This window comes from Caretta caretta, chromosome 11 (assembly GCF_965140235.1).
Source record: "Caretta caretta isolate rCarCar2 chromosome 11, rCarCar1.hap1, whole genome shotgun sequence".
In the NCBI taxonomy this organism is placed as follows: Eukaryota; Metazoa; Chordata; order Testudines; family Cheloniidae; genus Caretta; species Caretta caretta.
This window is the reverse complement of record NC_134216.1, coordinates 62,846,249-62,865,378: the sequence shown is the minus strand read 5'-3', so window position 1 is coordinate 62,865,378 and position 19,130 is coordinate 62,846,249. Positions and strand designations below refer to the sequence as shown.

At 39.5% G+C, this 19,130-nt stretch overlaps 1 protein-coding gene across 1 annotated transcript in view; it reads left to right on the top strand.

Annotated features, from left to right (window-relative positions):
* INO80D (INO80 complex subunit D) overlaps window positions 1–19,130 on the top strand; it is a 57,910-nt gene that overhangs the window by 4,560 nt on the left and 34,220 nt on the right. Inside the window, exons 2-4 of the mRNA XM_048870436.2 lie at window positions 8,983–9,077; window positions 9,176–9,422; window positions 16,105–16,853. Coding sequence (XP_048726393.1) covers window positions 9,205–9,422; window positions 16,105–16,853 — 967 coding nt within the window. The 5' untranslated portion in view covers window positions 8,983–9,077; window positions 9,176–9,204. The remainder of the gene's footprint in view (window positions 1–8,982; window positions 9,078–9,175; window positions 9,423–16,104; window positions 16,854–19,130) is intronic.

Sequence of the window (19,130 nt, the reverse complement as noted above, 5' to 3'; positions counted from 1 at the left end):
TGTAGTAGTGACCTGAGCTGTTAAATGGAATTAAACTAAAGTAATGATTAGATCATAGTATGGGAATAAAGGGTTGTAGCTTTATGGCACTAATGAAGATCAAAATGAGGTGTGGTGTGACTTTTCTCTGTAGAATAGAAAACTCTTTAAGGAAAGACTAGGTGGTGCAAGATTGGTAATATGAAATGGAACATTTCAGCTCTGTCACTGATTCTAATCCAGCCCTATCAGTAACAACTGGAAGTTATTCCTGTATGGTGGGCTGTGTGATGAGTTCGGTGGGGTCAGTCCAGTTCTGAGTAGATCAGAGCCGTGTCACACAAGCCACCAAAATTGCTATGCTTATTGGTAGTCTCAGCAGGGAAGCTAAAGATTTAACAGGTGTGAAAGCTGAACCTCTGGTACCTAGAGGTGGGCTTTCCAGGTCAGGGTTGAGGAGCAGCGTAGGAGCTTACACAACTTCCATGCACGCTGTATTGTTCTGTGAGTAAACAGAGGACTTTGGTCTCTCTGGCCATCAAATTGGCACATTTTAGAAACTCCGATATGGAAAATGCATTTGTCTTATGTCATGCGTACACATGGACTAGTATCATAACACTAAATGCACACTACACATTTAAAAATACAAAACAACCAAATTGAAGTGACATCTTTAATGATGGCATGGAAGCTACAATGTGAATCTTTAAACTTAGTCCTCATAATTATACATCTTTTAGCCCCAGACAGATAATTGCAATCCAATTTACAATGCACTTGAGGATTCCATTCCCTAAATGTGCCTCACGCACGTAGAAATGTCTAACTCCAAGCATACATTTTAAAATGTAACTAATCTATGTGCATTAAAGTATTATTATAATATTTGCAGTACAAGTGTCTTCTCAAAATTAAGAGTATCCTTGGTGTGCTAGAATCCCATGGGCTCTCCCTCTGTGACTGGGCCACCAATTTCCATCCTAGAGTAGAGCACATATCACGTTTCTGCATAAGATAATACAGACATTCAGTGTATGATTTTACAAGGGGAAATCTCCGCCAGTTTGCTCATGCCACAGAGAGTGGCTTTGCCTTGTGTTCAGCCCAGTCTCACAACATATTCCCTCATAATGCTGAGTTAGCTCTCACATACACAGACAGAATATTTACCAGAGGAACAGGTTTTCTCTTTTATTCATCCTCTCAGTAGCAAAGCATAGAGAGAATGATATGGTCCTGGATTTGAAATGTTGCTGTATTTTGCTGAGACAAAATGGGTGAGGTAGTACCATTTATTGGACCAACTTCTGTTGGAGAAAGAGACAAGCTTTTGAGCTACACAGAGCTGCTCTTCAGGTCACACTGCAAACAACTAACTGTATTTTGCTATCATCTGTTTTCTGGGTCCTCTTGTGTATTTCTCCCTGTTGCTGCTGACTAATATTAAACCTCACTTCTTTAAAATTGTCTATTAATATATAGCCCATACTTCTAAAAAAGTGACTTCTGGTTTTTAAGTAGCAGTTTCTGTGCATACATGGGAAACTGCAGGCACAAATTTGGAAAGTGAGTTGAAGCGGTCTGAAGACTCGGTCTCTAGCATAGGCACAAAAGATACAAATCAAGTTTCAGAAGGTTTTATGCTCTGATATTTTTGGTGCAAAGCACTTGGCTTTCCAGAGGAAGTCCACATTTCAGAGTCTTTATCTGTTACTGAGTTTTGTGGGACAAAAAAAATTTCTCGTCCACCCACTATTTAACAAACATGGTTTCAGTTCTTTTCAGATAAGCTACTTGTGCTTATTGCAATGTATTGCTCTACTTGCTTATTTAGTGGCAAGAAATATTCTGTAAAAAAGAGCTATATTTCATTCACTGTAAAATACAAGTTCAGATCAAAATGAAAAAATATAAAGTTCTTACAATATGTGTATGCTATGGTAGTAAAAAGAAAAAGCTTCTTTAGATCCAGGGTTACATTTTGTTTATTATAGGCCCTGATCCTGCAATCAGACCCATGTGGGCAGATTCCACAGTTCCTCTGACTTCAGTGGAGTTCTGTATGGGCACTGGGGTCTGCCCCTGAAGATCAAATTGCAAGATTAAGACTATAGGCAACTGCTACAGTTTTATGTAATGGATAGATTTGTTTTTGTTACCATTGTATATTATTAAATATATTGCTATATGATTACAGTGATGCAGGTGATCGCTTTCTGTCAGACAGAATGTTTCACAAGGTACTGTTCACATGAGTTTGTCTTGTGCATATGCACAGAATCCAGTAATTCGAACTCAGTGATTGTTATGGACTGGGATGTATGTGATCTGGCTTAGTAGTCAGAGCAGGAGTCAGGTCTAGTGGGCAAGCAGGTATCCAGTTTGGGGAACAAAGCCAAGTGTCAGTGCCAGAGTCAACTGCCAATTACCAGAGCCAGGGATCAAGTCAGAGTCAGAACCAGGAATTGAAGCTGAGTGTCAGAGCTGAGGTTAGATGCTAAATGCCAGAGCCAGGGGTCAAGCCAGGGTCAGAAGCTAGGGTCAGACCCAGGACTGGTAACTGATGTTTGGAGGCAAGGTGTAAGGGCAGCAACTGGAGGAGAGGCAAGGGTCAAGCACAGAGCAGAAGCACAGTGGGAAGAGGAGCAAAGGCAGGGGTGAAGCAGGAGCCAGGAACAGAGCAGGAATCAAGAACAGGCAGGTTAGGTGAAAGAGACAGGCACAAGCAGAGTCCAGTGCAGCCATTCCAGGAAGTCATCTTGTTGCTTGGGCAAACTTTCAGTGCCTCCTTCTGACTTAAATAGTGTAGTTGGACCAATCGGTGGAGCCAACCAGTCCTCCAATCAGAGCTCCTGTGCGGGGTGCCTTTGCTAACACTGTAGTGCAGTGGTCTCCAAACTGGGGTACGCGAGATGATCCCAGGGGGTGCGCAGCAGCAGGAGCACCGCCAGACAGCACTCCGCCATTTTTTTTCTTCAGCAGCAGCTCTGCACGTCCATGGCTGGTGTTCCCCTCCGGCGGCGCGTCTGCGGCAGGTCTTCCGGTCTTCACCCTGGGGGTGCGCGAGCCAAAAAGTTTGGAGACTGCTGCTGTAGAGCAATGGTTCTCAAACTTTTGTGCTGGTTACCCTTTTCACATAACAAGCCTCTGAGTGCAACCCACCTTATAAATGAAAAACACTTTTTTTATATATTGAATACCATTATAAATGCTGGAAGCAAAGCGGGGTTTGGGGTAGAGGCTGACAGTTCGCGACCCCCCATGTAATAACCTTGTGACCTCCCGAGGGGTCCTGACCCCCAGTTTGAGAACCCCTGCTGTAGTGCTACTAGTTTGTCAGTCCACCAGATTTCAGCAGACATTGGGTGGAGGGCGAGGATCCAGCAGCTGTCTGGGGACGCCTAGTCCTGGGTTCAAGACCTGGGATTTTACGGTGATTCCCATCCCCCCAAAGATCCATTGCTTTCTGATATTAATTGTTTATACTTTATATGACATCATAGTTCTGCATGGTGCCTTACACGTACATAAAAAGGAAAATACTGTGCCTGTCTTGAGGAGCTTACATTTTAAGTTAATTCCAGAAACACAGCGAGAACGATAACAGACCTCAGTGGAAAAGTGATAGGGAAGTATCTTGATGGAGAAGGGAATTCAATTCATGGAAATTGGCTGTGGGCAAACTACAACAATGAAACTGGCTGTTTAGGGTATTCTTGTTAGTTATGTTGGAACAGTTTTAAATAACTTTGATTTTCTTTGGTGTATCAACTTGGAAAATCTTCACAAAATAAATTTGTGAGGCGAGATTTGAATGAGAAGACGATTATGCCTTGACTAACCTTTCACTGGTCAAAGGGGACGGCTTGAAAAGAAGGCATGAAGAAATGAATAGGAGAAGAAAACAATGGGTGTGGTTAGGTGGGTGACTTCTGTGGCTGAGCAGGAAGGGGATGAGATGGGGCAATAGGTAGTAATGAAGCCAGCAGTGTCGGCAGCAGTGAAATTTCTGTGACAGTCGTATGTATGTGTGTTTCCCTCTCTGGAGGGAAGAAAAAGTTGACCTATTGGGCTGAATTCATCTCTCTGTTATACACCTGAAACCTTATTGACTCCACTGGCTTTGTATGATGTTACTGAGGGCAGAATTTGGCATACAGTGTTCTACTAATGGTTATAGAAGGAATAACTAAAGAACAGAAATCTGGCTTGTTGTGGACACACAAACCTTATTCTGAGCTCACTTACACTCGGGACTTGATCGACTTGAAATCTTGTCAGTAAAATGAGTTAAACTTATGTTGGGAGGGTACCATGCTAATTTTTGTGGTTTTACAGTCACATTTTCCTATTTAAAAAAAAACTTTTCCATTGTGCATATGAAAGACTGTCACAATTTCCCCCCTCCCCTTGCAGCTCCCAGCTGCTTTCTGTTCTAGTAACCTTGGGTTTTCCTTGTGACAATAGTAGGAATAAGCTTTTTGGACAAAAGTCTGATTTTTTTTTAAGTTGATTGTGTCTATTTGACATCAGTAAGAGTTATCCTGGGGTAAAACAGGTGTATGAACAAGACTTCCTAATCTGTACCAAAACACTCTTGTTCCTACCAAGATGTTTGAGATCTCCATAAAGCTTTACTTTCTTTAAAATGTATTTATTTTTTGAATACATTTAAATCACTTTTATCACCTCTATTTCTGTTCCACAAATGCTTATCAGAGAGAGAGAACATAGCCAGCCAATGAATAAAATACTTTATATGACAAATGTGTTATCTGGATTGCTGATTTTATGATGAAAGATTATTTTTATTTTATAAAAATTGTCTTAAATTAGTTCCTCGAATTGAAGTCTTGAGAATGGCTAACAGGTTTTTGGGTGATACAGAGAATGATTCTCATGTTGATACCATGTCAGTCGTATGTATATGAACACTGTATAGTTAGTGTGATTCAGTCCAAAGCTTTTGAAACAGTTTGAAAATGTGATAACTTTCCAAACCATAGTTTCAAAAGGGAATCCTATTGTCTTAATAGTTGGTAAGGGCTTCCTCATAAGGCTACTTAAGCGTGTTTTATAGAAACGTCTTTCCCTTGATTAATCCACTTTCGTGAGATCATTTTGCTGAAATACTGTTTCTCCCTACAGTGGACTTGATTCTTCACTGCCTTGCTCCTTGTTCGGTCACGTATGCCAATGAAAAGCAGGCATAAAATGCTGCTGATTTCATAGCATTTTACACTGATTGTACAAAGGTAAATGACTGTCCAAGATGCAGGGCAGTGGAGAGTAAGTCCCAGTGTCTGCAGTCTTTGCATCTTAGCATCGGCAATGGAACTGTTTCTTTAATAGAACTAATTTTGGGGGGGGACAGGAGGTGTAAATTGATAGTTTTAAAAACTGTTCAAATTTCAAATAGAAATATTTTTCTCTACGTTTTTTGTTACAGGAAATGGTATAAAATATAGTTTAAATAATTTCTTTGTGAGTCATCCAGTTTTCAGAGGTGACTGTGGTTGCTACAGGTGCTCTATACCTCTGAAACTCAGGCTACTTATTTAGGTGCCTAAATGTGGATTTATTTGCCTAACATTAGGCATCCCAAGTTTTCAAGGATTTGCCTAAATGGATTACCAAATTTGTGTTAAATAATCTTAATTAACCCACATCCTCCTCTGCAAAAGCCCAGGAGAACAGTTGGAACTTGCAGCTTGTCCTGAATGTCACCAAATCCAAGCTCTGATTAACCAAGGAGGGAAATAAATTCCAGAGCAAAGGACCCCCCCCCCCCGTTCTATTTTTACCAGGCAGTTAACTAGAGCACCTCAGATTATCTCAACTGCCGTAGTAATAGATGAAGCAATCTTTCAAATAGCTGGAATCCAAACCATTTATGGTTTTAAAGAGCAAATCCAGTGCCTTAACAGTCTTTGCTTTATTATTATCATTGTTGTTGTTATTTGTACTACTGTAGTGCCTAGGAGCTCTATTCATGGACCAGGACGCCATTGTGCTAGGCGCTGTAGAAACACAGAACAGAAAGATGGTCCCTGCCCCAAAAAGCTTACTATCTAACTATGACAAGAGACAACAGATGGATTCAGACAGACTGAGAAATACAAGGAAACAATAGATCTCCAATCCATTCTGATGGGATATATTCTGGTGACTGGTTTTGAATTTCTGTAGTACTCATTCCTCGGTACATTCAGAGAAATTGGTTAAAGTGATTGATGTTGGCTTGAATAGTATAAATAATTATTGGAATTAATTTGGGGTATGATAAGATGTTGATTTATATTTGTGCTTCATTGTTCTGGTGAAAATGAAGTACTAACGTTGCGTGTGTGTGCGTGCGCAGAGAGTGATCTGGTATAAAAGTTTTATTGCATGTATTTGGAATGGCCCTCGTTATTCACAAATGAGTTATGTAACTCCCCCCAAACTTATCAGTAAACACTTTACGGCATATTACCCCATTGTGTATTCAGTAGCGTATGTCACATATGTTAGATGTAAAACTATGTCAGAAGTGTTTTGTAGTATTTGTTTAGTTTATTGAAATTGTTTCTTGTATCCCTTTCCTTGTAAATCTAGTTCTTTTGTTACCCTAAGTACCACTGTGCAATGCTTGGTGTGAGAGACATTTTAACTAACACTCTCAAAAATGACTTAAAACAGCTTTTCTAGACCTAAAAATGTCACAACACTAAAGTAGTTTTCTCAGGGAGCTAGCAGGCTGGAAGTGATCACTAGACCATAGTGGGAAGCTCCCATTTCCAATATATAAAGCTCCCTTTCTAGTCCTGTGGGGCCACTGGATAATTAACTTTTAAGTTATGACATTTTCATTTATAGAAAAGCTGTTCTGGCCCAGGACTGAACTGGGCTTCAGATAGGAGTGCAGTTTTTTGGGTGGGGTGGAGGAAACCTTTCTCTGGCAGACTTTGTAGCTCCACGGTGGTTTGCAATATTAAAATGTTTCCCAGGAAGAAGGATTATTGGGAGAAGAAGGTAAGTCAGCTGGTCCTGGGTATGTGTTAAATTACACAAGCATATGACAAATCAATTTATCACATGAATAGCACCTCTATGTACATGGTGTACAAAACTTAATTGAAAAAATGGAGCACACCAAGTTCGGGACTGCATTTCAATTCTTCAGAGTTGCTTGTTTAGTTAATATTTGAACGTGATCATTACAAACAGATTTTTCACAATGTAAGTTGGGCATTAGCAAAGCAGCTGCATCATGTATGTAGAGCTGAACCTAATTGAAAACTGCTCTGGAATAGAAGGAAGTGATTGCTAAAAACTCCAGAGTGGTGGGGAATCCAGAATTGAAAGGGGTGGCATGTGAGATCATAAATTTCTTTCCATATACCTTAGTAACTTCTGCATTTAAAAAATGACTCCCTGCTACAGCTAATGGGTGAAATCCTGGCTTTCCTGAAACCAATGGGAGTTCTGCTATTGACTTCAGTAGAGCCAGGCTTTCACCCAATAAGTATGACAAGTAAGAAAAATCTGTTTGGCCTTGGAAAAGGCTGATTACAGATTTATGCAGTATGTGCGGACTACAAATTCTGAAAACCGTACACCAGATGTGGGCCATGCAGCTACAGCAAAAACTTTCTGAGCTGCATGAGTGCTAAAATTAAATTCTAACATATCAGGGCTACTATCTTCAAAAGGTTATTCTGAGCAATTTCAGAGTAACAGCCGTGTTAGTCTGTATTCGCAAAAAGAAAAGGAGTACTTGTGGCACCTTAGAGACTAACCAATTTATTTGAGCATAAGCTTTTGTGAGCTACAGCTCACTTCATCGGATGCATACTGTGGAAAGTGTAGAAGATCTTTTTATACGCACAAAGCATGAAAAAATACCTCCCCCCACCCCACTCTCCTGCTGGTAATAGCTTATCTAAAGTGATCACTCTCCTTACAATGTGTATGATAATCAAAGTGGGCCATTTCCAGCACAAATCCAGGGTTTAACAAGAATGTCTGTGGGGTGAGGGGTAGGAAAAAACAAGGGGAAATAGGTTATTTTGCATAATGACTTAGCCACTCCCAGTCTCTATTCAAGCCTAAATTAGTTGTATCCAATTTGCAAATAGAAAACATGGCTGTTATTCTGAAACCTGTCAATTTGCAAATGAATTCCAATTCAACAGTCTCTCACTGGAGTCTGGTTTTGAAGTTTTTTTGTTGTAATATCGCAACTTTCATGTCTGTAATCGCGTGACCAGAGAGATTGAAGTGTTCTCCGACTGGTTTATGAATGTTATAATTCTTGACATCCGATTTGTGTCCATTTATTCTTTTACGTAGAGACTGTCCGGTTTGACCAATGTACATGGCAGAAGGGCGTTGCTGGCACATGATAGCATATATCACATTGGTGGATGTGCAGGTGAAAGAGCCTCTGATAGTGTGGCTGATGTTATTAGGCCCTGTGATGGTGTCCCCTGAATAGATATGTTACCAACAGCAGAGTGGGTTTGTGTGTGGGGGGGGGAGAAAACCTGGATTTGTGCTGGAAATGGCCCAACTTGATTATCAGACACATTGTAAGGAGAGTGATCACTTTAGATAAGCTATTACCAGCAGGAGAGTGGGGTGGGGGGAGGTATTTTTTTCATGCTTTGTGTGTATAAAAAGATCTTCTACACTTTCCACAGTATGCATCCGATGAAGTGAGCTGTAGCTCACGAAAGCTTATGCTCAAATAAATTGGTTAGTCTCTAAGGTGCCACAAGTACTCCTTTTCATTCTGAGCAATGTATTCCACTGAATACCAGCGTGCAAAAATTTGGGTTAGTGATATGTCCACATTCCAGTTAATAATTGAATGTGGATTATCTAATTAATCCAATTTGTTGGGTGTTGGCTGAGCCACATGCTGAGAAGCAACATCCAACACCTTGCTTACTATGCAAAACGGTCCTGTCTGATTTAATCTTGACTGACTTGGACCCTTTTTGATATTTTTCTTAGACAATCTGCTTCATCTGACTCGTCATCATTCCAGGATAGTGGTCTCCTTGGGGCTCTCTCCTAACATTGATATGGTACAGAAGATTTAAAATCAGGTACTGTCATGTGCCCTTCCCCTAAACAAAAACAAAATGCAGAACTTAATGCATCTTTTTTTCCATGTGATTTATCTTAATATTTTTGGTTCTTTCAGCTGATGTTCACAAGGAATAGAGTCACGTGATGTATGAAGGCAAACACATACACTTCTCTGAGGTTGACAATAAGCCCTTGTGCTCATATAGCCCCAAACTGTGCAAGCAGAGGCGACTTAACGGCTACGCCTTCTGTATCAGACACGTTCTGGAGGACAAGACTGCCCCCTTCAAGCAATGTGAATATGTGGCCAAGTATAACAGCCAACGCTGCACCAACCCTATCCCCAAATCTGAGGACCGTAGGTGAGTGATGGTGGCCCCCAATGAATTAGAAATAGTTTCAGTCAGCTTGGCTACAAATTTGGTATTTCTGATTGGGAACTGTCTTCATGGTTAGGGAGAAAGGAGTCAAATAGATTGAATATCAGTATGTTTCTGTAAGCCTTTTTTTTTTTTATGACCAATATTTTTTTTTGTTATTTGTGGGGAATCGGGGGAAAAGGAAGAATTCCAAGGATATAGACAAGCAAGATTACTGCTTTTCCTCAAATTTCACTTCAAACTCTATTGATCAAACCTTTACATAATATTTACTTTTTCTACTTCATTTGTTTAGCTACTGAGGATATCTGGGAATTGATGCTCTTAAAAGGTGCTTGAATTGCTTGAGGAAGATTGTGGCTGGACATCTGGGTTGGGGGGGTTTGGCAAAACATATAGCAGGGGAGTTGCAACATTGCATAGGCTCCTGGTGAAAGTTTGGGGAGCTCAGGGCAGAGTCCAAGTTCAGGTACTCACATGGCCCCAATAACCATATTCTTTGAGCACCTCACACTTGTTAATAAATATATGTTCACAGTATACCTGTGTGGAAGGGAAGTATTATCCATATCTCATAGTAGGAGGATTGAGGCACAGAAATTAAATGACTTGCCCAAGGTTACATAGGAAGTCTGTGGCAGAGCCAGGAATTGGAACCAGACTTCCAAAATCCACAAGACCATTCTTGCTCGCCATTTAAGACTGGCTTGAACATTGACATCATTCGAGTTGCATGGGGTGTAAGTAAGGGCAGAATTTGGTTTTAATTTCCTTATGTTGTGTCTGACTTGCATACACGTTGTGGTCAGAAATGTGTCTGACTTCTAATTTTGGCTGCATGGTGCCCAGGACATTTTATTTCTGAAGAGCCACTATCACACTTCTCACCACTAGTATGGTATTTCGTCCTTTGAAATAAAGTGTTTATTAGCTATCTGAGATTGGGATTTGTTCCATGGAAATCATTATTTTTAACCGAAAAAGTAAACAGAATATGACAAAAAAGAAATGGACAGCTATCTGCTGACTTTTCATGTTATTAGCTGCCATTTGCTAACCTTTCACATTATTAATAGTGTTCCCACTGTACTCTACATATAACTTCCTTTTCGGTTCACAGCTCCCTCTTTTGTCTGAAACAACGGTTGGATTGTGCTCTAAATTAACTTGCATTTCACCTGCCATTTCAGTTGAGGAGACTGATGAAGTGAGAAGAATGTTTGTTAAAAGCTCTAGGGCAAATGCTCAGATGGCACAGTATGAATAATTTCAAGCCATGATTTGATAAACATTGACCATTCCTCTGCTAGTATCCAGTAGAGACTGGAGATAAGTTAAAAAAAATCATAACGGAAATTGTCAGATCAAATGATACATTGTCATTTCAGATGCAAGAACTAAATGTGCCAAAATCCCTGTTCACCTTCTAATCAGACTTTCTATAAAACCTCCAAAATTTAGTGAAAGTTCCTAGGTCCCATGTGTCCCCATGTAATTTGATATTAATCTTTCAAGTGTGAAACCAATTCATTGTGTAAAATAAAATGTATCAAAATGTGCACAGTACACTATGATAACTTCTGGAGTGTGTTGTACTAGAATAATTAAACTGCATGACAAGCGTCGCATTACAGCCTTTGAAAGTTGAGGACAGCCGGAGCGTGAAGAAGGGAATAAAACTTTAATCTCAAATGAGAGATGTTGGAATGAATATTTTCAAAGACTGCATCTCAGAATAGAGTTTGCAGTTTAACAATAGGGTTTCATGAGTTTCCAATAATAAGTTTAGAGCACAGGCACAAAATGACAGTTCTTGGCTGATGTTGATATATCTGTATCCTAGGAGATTTACTTTTCACACTCAGTTCAGTATGGAGATATTTGCCATTTCTTCATCCTTTGCTTGCCACCTTTAATTTTCTGTGCCAAGACTTTTTATTTCATCTGACGTCAGACAACTCATTTTCATTACACAGTTTGTTACATAATTGCGTAGGATCAGAAGTGAGCCACAGAACACTTTGATAACTCATCTCCATCCTATATAATTTGGAAGCTTATAAAAAACAAAACAAAAAAACTTACAACAAAGGAGGGCAAAAGCACGCGCAAAAGGCAAAAAAAGCAAAAGCCTCAGATCTGATCAGGAGACAATAAACTAAATTATTTCCCGACCCCCAAGCAGAAAAATAGTTAATATTCCTTTAAATTATTAAATTAATTATTAAGCATTCAAGTTCTTCAAATTAAATCTGTTAGTACACGACTTCATCATCTCAATTAGAAGTCTATTCTGCCTATTCAAGCCTCTCTGTAAAATTACATGTTCCCTCTTAACTTTGAATTTGTCCCCTAATTCTGACCTGTCCAAGTACTGCAAATAGACAATGAAGCTCAATTTTATTATTTTAATTATGTTGCTATTACACTTTACATAGATTAAACACTCATCATTTCATCTCTTAATCATCTTCTTTCAAAATGAAGTAAATCCACATCTGTCAGTCTCTTCTGATCTGTAAGTCCCTCCTTTCCATTTTGTCATCTTTCTTAACATACGTGATACTCTTCAACTTAACTAGATCTTTCTTTAAATAAAATAATTGGAACTCAGCACTACTCCAAGGTCTTGAAAACACTAGAAAGCAGAATGTGTTAGACATCAGGTGTAAACATGGCTCCCCTAATCCCTTCACCCTTGAAGTGATTGTTCTGCTGGAAGCCAGTGGAGCTTAATATCCTTTGTACACTCCATGTTTGACTCTTAGTTCTCATAGAGATCAACTGCATTCCCTTACAGTGTGTGTTGATCACCGTTCACCCTGCCTACGCCAGAGTGACAGATGTGTTTATCACTGATTTTGAGGCGGGGAGGGGGAAATGATCATATTTGACATTCAGTATAAAATACTTGGGGCTTCTGATATTCAGTTTTAACTGATAAACATCAATAAAACACTACCCATCAATAGAAATTAGTGTTTATCCAATAAACATCGGAAATGGTTTCTTGTATATAAGGGCTAATCTACAACAAGCAGTAATGTGGACTACAGGGGTATGATTTTAACTGCACTAATGTGTTGTACATTAACTGATCCATGTAGACCCTGCTGGTGTGCACTAAAGATTCCTTAGTGTACTTTAATGTAGTGCTGTGTTTGAAACAGTACTATGTTAAAGCGCACAAGGGAACATTACCGAGATTACTCATTACAATATATTCAAAGAGAGCCCTGAACTACCTCTCCCTCCCCCCAATTTTGGACATCTATATAAAACTCACAAATTGCTGAAAATAAACCCCCACAAATGAAATTAATAAACTTAGAAAAACAGAAGCCCTAACAATACACACAGCTTAAAGAACAGACTCACCCTTTGTTTGTAGCATAGGAATGGCCTGCACGTGGTGGTCTAACCAGTGTTTCATGAAATGATAGCCTGATATCTTTGGATTTGTATCCAGAGAGATTACCTGTATAAGTAAATGTTCTATTAACCTTGAATCCTGAAGCACTATCTGTTTAAAGATTTAAAAGATCCAAAGCCTTTCCCATATTAAAGAGAGAATGTCAGATTAAAAATTATTTATATAAAAACAAATAGCCTGAAACTGATAATTTTTTGCAATCAAACTCCCTGTCCTTTCTTACTTATTTTTTGTATTTCCTTTGATTTGGGCAATAAAAATAGAGTAGTCAGTTTCATCTTCTGGCTCATGCCCAAGTACAGGGCTGCCTTGTTTGGGATACAAACACTACAAGGGAAATGTTTAAACCAAACAAAACTATTTTCATTGGAATAACAAACAAAACAAAAAAACACCATGGAAACATTTCCATTGTGCTTATTTTGTACTTCTTTTTTTTTTTTTCCTTAAATCATTCTGACAGTGTGTCTTGCTAGACTGACACCTATATTAGTTAAAAATACTTAATTTCTTAATATTAAGCATGTGAGTACTCCCATTGACTTTAATGGAAGCAGTATTACGTCCTGAATGACTTTTATCTATTACAGCAGTCAATAAAAAAAAAATACTTCTCAGTATGCTTCTGCAGGAATCTCCTTCTCGCAGCTTTCCACAAAGATTGCACACATTTAGTATCAGCCCTCTGCTTTCCACCTATTAATTCATTACCTTTTGTAATTATTAACTAACTTACATTTAAACAATAAGCTACAGCAGGGGTTATGAAACTTCATTGCACCATGACCCCCTTCTGACAACAAAAATTACTACACGACCCCAGGAGGGGGGACCAAAACCTGAGTCCGCCTAATTCCCACTATCCCAGGTGGGTGAGCCAAAGCCTGAGCCCCACTGCTCTGGGCGGAGTAGAAGTCAAAGCCGAAGCCAAAGGGTTTCAGCCCCAGCCAGAGAGTCTGTAACCTGAGCCCCGCTGCCCAGGACTGGATCCCTCAGGCTTCAGCTTCAGCCCCGAGCCTCAGCAAGTCTAAGACAGTCCTGGTGACCCTATTAAAATGGTCCTAACCCACAGTTTGAGAACCGCTGATCTATAGTGCTAAATTTTGTCATGAGGTTTTGAAAATATTGAATAAATTGGTTACTTTCCACATAGACCAAAAATAATTTCATTTAAAAATGCATACTGACTCATAGCTGTTAAATAGTACCTCCCCAAACATGTCCGTAAGCTATCAGTAAATATCTCCAGGTTTTAATATAGATGTTAAACTTTCAAGCCCATAATTTTCAGCCTCCTTCCTTGAATCTTTCTTTTTAAATATAAGAATTATGGTTCCCAATCCTGCAACTTAAAATAGGCAGACCTCCATTGACATCAGAGACTCTACACAGGTACAGAGAAATCATAGTCGCTATTTCCCAAATACCTGATGGTTCGAGAGTATCTAGGCAGCCTAGAATTAATTGTTTATCTGTTAGATCCCCTAATTTAGTATGTCATCTGTCACTATAGATCATCATTACCCCTAGTCCTTTAGTGTTAATATATCTGAGAGAGACTTTCAGTGGTTTTAAAGTAAAATTAACTAGAAAAGAGTTCATTTTATAGCAGCTTGAAATACACATTTTCGTTATAATGTGTGTGTACATTTTCATTGCATTATATAAGCAATGCACAGTGATGACAGGATAGAAATTTTTTGCCTATATTAATATAGTTTTTGCTCGGATTTACTCGGTTGCTCTTTATGATACGTACTTAACCATGGAAAATAGCATACAGCTAAAACCATTTATTTAGTTCCTTAATCATCAGACACAACTAGTGGCCCTTCTCAGCAAAGATCTCCAATTCAAGACTGTCCATGGAAAAAGCGTCTTGTAATTTGTCTCTCAATTACAGAAGCGTATTAACTCTATCTTTACAACGTACACCACACTAAAACCATGCAAATTCACTCATAGTGAAAGAACAGCCTGATAGCAGGGGTAGTAGTCTCTATTATACTTTTAAATGTGGGATGCCTTAAAATGGTTCCATTTGTCTGACCCTTAATAACTTTCTTCTTATCAGGGCCCTTTAGTTTATATTTTAATGCAATGGTTCTCAAACTTTTTTTTTTTCCCACAGACCACTTGAAAATTCCTGAGGATCTCGGTAGACCACTTAATGATCTTTCCAAATGTTGCTTGTACCATTAGCTAACTATTGTAAAGCACTCTGAATAAAACCTCTATATTAAAAAACCCAATAATTAACGATTTTTTGTTCTAAAAATAAAAAGCACACAACTCATATTTTAATATCAGTATTCTGACCTTTCTAATGCAATGGATGTGCCCTCTCTCCCCCGCTGTGGCAGTCCCCGAGCTGGGGCTGGGAAGAAGTGGGGGGGGTCTCTCCCTGTCTCCCCCACCGCAGCAGCTGCTGAGCTGGGGCTGGGAAGGAGGGGGATCTCTCCCCTGCCGTGGCAGCCTCCAAGCTGGGGCTGGGAAGGAGGGGGGGGTCTCTCCAGCCGCAGCCCTGGGGCTGTGGGAAGTTGCCTCTTTCTCTGGCCACCGCAGCCCTGCACGTGCCAAATTCCCCCCACCCCCTCTTCTCACCCCACTGCCCTCTCCCACCTACTCACTATTCCCCCCAAGGCCACCACCTCACCTTATATGTGCATCTTCTCCAGGATCCAGGCACCTAATTAGTGGAGCCATGCCTACGCGGCTCCACTAATTAGGTGAATGGCTCTTCGTTCTCTTGTATGCGGCCGCCCAGGCGCGCACCTTAGAGGGAACTATCTGCGGACCACCTGAATGGAGCTTGCGGACCACTAGTGGTCCACAGACCACAGTTTGAGAACCTCTATTCTAATGTATCATACAGTCCATTTGTCTTGTTCATCTTGCTATGTGTCCATTAGGGATATGAGGGATAGATTTTTTTTTTTTTTTTGAAAGGATAGGTATTTGGCTCTCAGACTTTTTTAAAAATCCAGAAATGATAAATTCTCTCATGTGGAAGTTTTTATTTTATATCATGGGCCTGGAACACGGGATGTGATTGTAGAAACTCATTAATACACAAACATGAGTTAATAATCTAATTTTTTCAGTGGCAGGTCAGATGGTTTTTGTTGTTGTTGTTGGGGTTTCCTGTCTGTGGTTTCATCTTTTTTGCTTTCTTAAGTGTGTTTGTTTAAAAGAAGAGAAAAAAGGAACTTACTGTTTTCACTTTTGAAGGTACTGCAACAGCCACCTACAGGTACTTGGCTTTATACCTAAAAAGGAGAGGAAGAAAAAGAATGATCCAATAGAGGAAGTGAAGGTCAGGCACCAGATGGATGCTATGGCCTTCAGTCTGACAGTGCCCACACTGGCCTTGAAGATGTCCAATGGACTGGATGGGATGTCCCTGTCTCCACCGGGGGCTAGGCTTCCTCTCCACTACCTGGAAGCAGAGTTAGATGATCCCTTTGCTTTCAACGAAGAGGATGATGACTTAAAGAAAGGGGCAACGGTGAGGAAAAAGTTGCAGAGCAAGTTGGCCCAAAACCGGCAGCGCCAGAGAGAAACAGAGATTTTAAAAGTTCACCAAGAGCACTTTAGCCCCCTTCCTGCACCTTTGCAGCAGCAGCCACTGCAGCAGCAGCACTCCCATCTGCCACCTTTATCAACTTCTTTAAAGCCTATAGGGCTACCGCAGGGCTTCGTCTGCAAGTCACCTCAACCTCAGAACACCAGCCTACCAATGCAGGGAGTGGCACCCACCACACACACTATAGCACAAGCAAGGCAGATGTCTAACAAGAGACCCCTGCCTCTCCTGCCACCCACCAGGGCTCCTGTCGTGGACCCACCAAGGACTGATCGGGTCCTCATGAAAGCCACAGCCTTCTCTCCACACTCATCCTGCATGAGCCGGCTACAGAGACTGGTGAAACTGTGCACTCGAAAACAGCAGCTGGAAACTGATCTGTTTCCACATTTAGGTAGGTAGATAATTACATACATCGCTGTACTGTTTTTTCAGGTTGCTATGAGATTATATGCCTTTAAATTCATCAGGACATGTACTTATACCTTTCTAAAAGGGGGAAATATGTCAAGAGATGTATAGGCAGGTCACGTCTGTTTTACAACTTTTTTTTATTCTTTATAACTTTTTAAAAAAAAAAAATGCTAGTTAATGATTTTGAGAGGCCAAACTGAGGTATAACTCACTCTCAGGTGTGTGTGTGTGTGTTTTTGTTTTTTTAAATCACAGCATTTTCAAGTGAAGCAGTAACAATGGTCCTGTTTGTTCCTAGACTGAGTATATAGACCATGTTAGACCTAGAGCCTGTGTTGTAAAACCCAAATATGAAACTAATGAAAAAAGGAGATTGTCGAATGAAAGCGCAGATTGTGCATTCTGTGCACACCCAAAACAGCAGTTGACTTCATTGGGAATTTTGAGTGCAAACTGCTAAGATATGGGATCTGATTCAGTAAAAGAAAGTCTAGCGTTGTATTCCACTAGAGAATGAGGATTCAGAAGCTGATTCTGGAGGTGCGGTTTTTCCGCGATTTAGTGCAGAAGTTGTCCATTTTACCCATTACTAATATATACTATTATTAACGTCTTATCCCGACACTACAGTAATAAGTCTTAATCATTGTGTTAACTGCCTATATGTTAAGTTTGTTTTTAATTTAAATTATGTTACGGACTTCTGCGTGTGGAAATAGAGCTTTTTCTGCAATTTTAAGAGGCACTTGAATATGGATAAGGTGTTGGCTCGTTGCCTCCATTGTAAATGGAGGTTGAGATATATACACCATTAGTGTTACTTTGCTTTTTAATTTAGCTTTAGATTATTGTTTAGTTTTACAGGGGTAAGAAAGTGGGCAGTAAATAGGAGAAACAAGAACCAGAAATGCAAAACAATAGAAACAGAAACAGCAAACCATTTGTGTCTTTAAAAAAAAAAAAATTACTTCTAGTATGTCCGGGCAATTATTTAACGAGTGGCACACATCACAAACATCTGTAATTTTTGCTATTTCAATTAATCTTTTTTAATTTGCTGTTAAGATTTGCCTTTTGGCACCTTTGGGACAATTTGGCTGTTTGTTGGGAAGCTAATGAGTATCCTACAGCATGTCTCTGAAGGAGGATGTTCTGAAAGAACTGTTTCATGATTCTCTGGATAATGCAGTTAATTTGAGGAATGAGGATACCAGGAACATCCCAAGTGTCAAGATTTCCAAATAGGTTAGAAAGTCACCTGTTGTCATGAGCCTGCGTAAGAGTAGCATTCTATGTGTGATGCGTGTCACATTCTACAATAACACTTCCTATAAAAATAACTTTTCCTATTGTACCTGGTTTTAGGAAAATGTTTTATCAGATGTATAAATATAAAATTGTGGAAATGGTATGCTGTAATAAATGTGAAAATGAAGATAAGATTATAGCATTTTATAACTGCTAATTAACATAATGAACTTAATTATACATTAGCTGTGTGGGAGTAGATCAGTATGTACTTGAAAGCTCACATTATGGACTATTTTTAGAGACTTATTTATCCTGGTGGCAAAACTTCTGGGATTTCTGTTTAAGAAAATACCTAGTACTAGAGTTCACAGGCACAAGATATGAATCTTACTTTCAGAATCTTTAAAAAGATACCCTTAATTTTTAGTAAAACTATGCAAACTGATGTTTGTATAAACAAAGTAGAAAAAAGATCCAATGCTCCCCATTCCCTTTTCAGGAGTTAAAAGGTTTAACAGCCATATTTATGATTTTTTTTTTAATTTGTGCCAAAAAATTGATTACACTGCATCCATTGTGCATGTGGCTTTATGGAACGTCAGTTTAGCTAGTTTATTTTTGAAATAAAATAAATTTAAGTGTAAGAAATTTTTCAAGTTTCTTAGTGTTTACACTTGGGCCAAACTTGAATGTCTAAAAACAGGCACAAAGGTAACATTTTCAAAAGTCAAAGTCCTGTGTCCTAAATCACATAGGTGCTTTTGAAATTTTTACCTCAAATCTGTATTTAGGCTCCTAAATTAACACAAAGGAGCCTGAATACTGATTAGAGTGCCAGCCTCTAGACACCTGGTTTGGAAACGTGGCCCAAAATCTTCTTGGATAAAATACAGTAATAAGCTTTAAAAAAATTAAATGGCCCTTAACACTCTGCCCCCTACTCCTGCTCTGTATTTAGGGCCATATGTAAAAACACATGAGAGAAGAACAAAAAAAACCAGCTGGT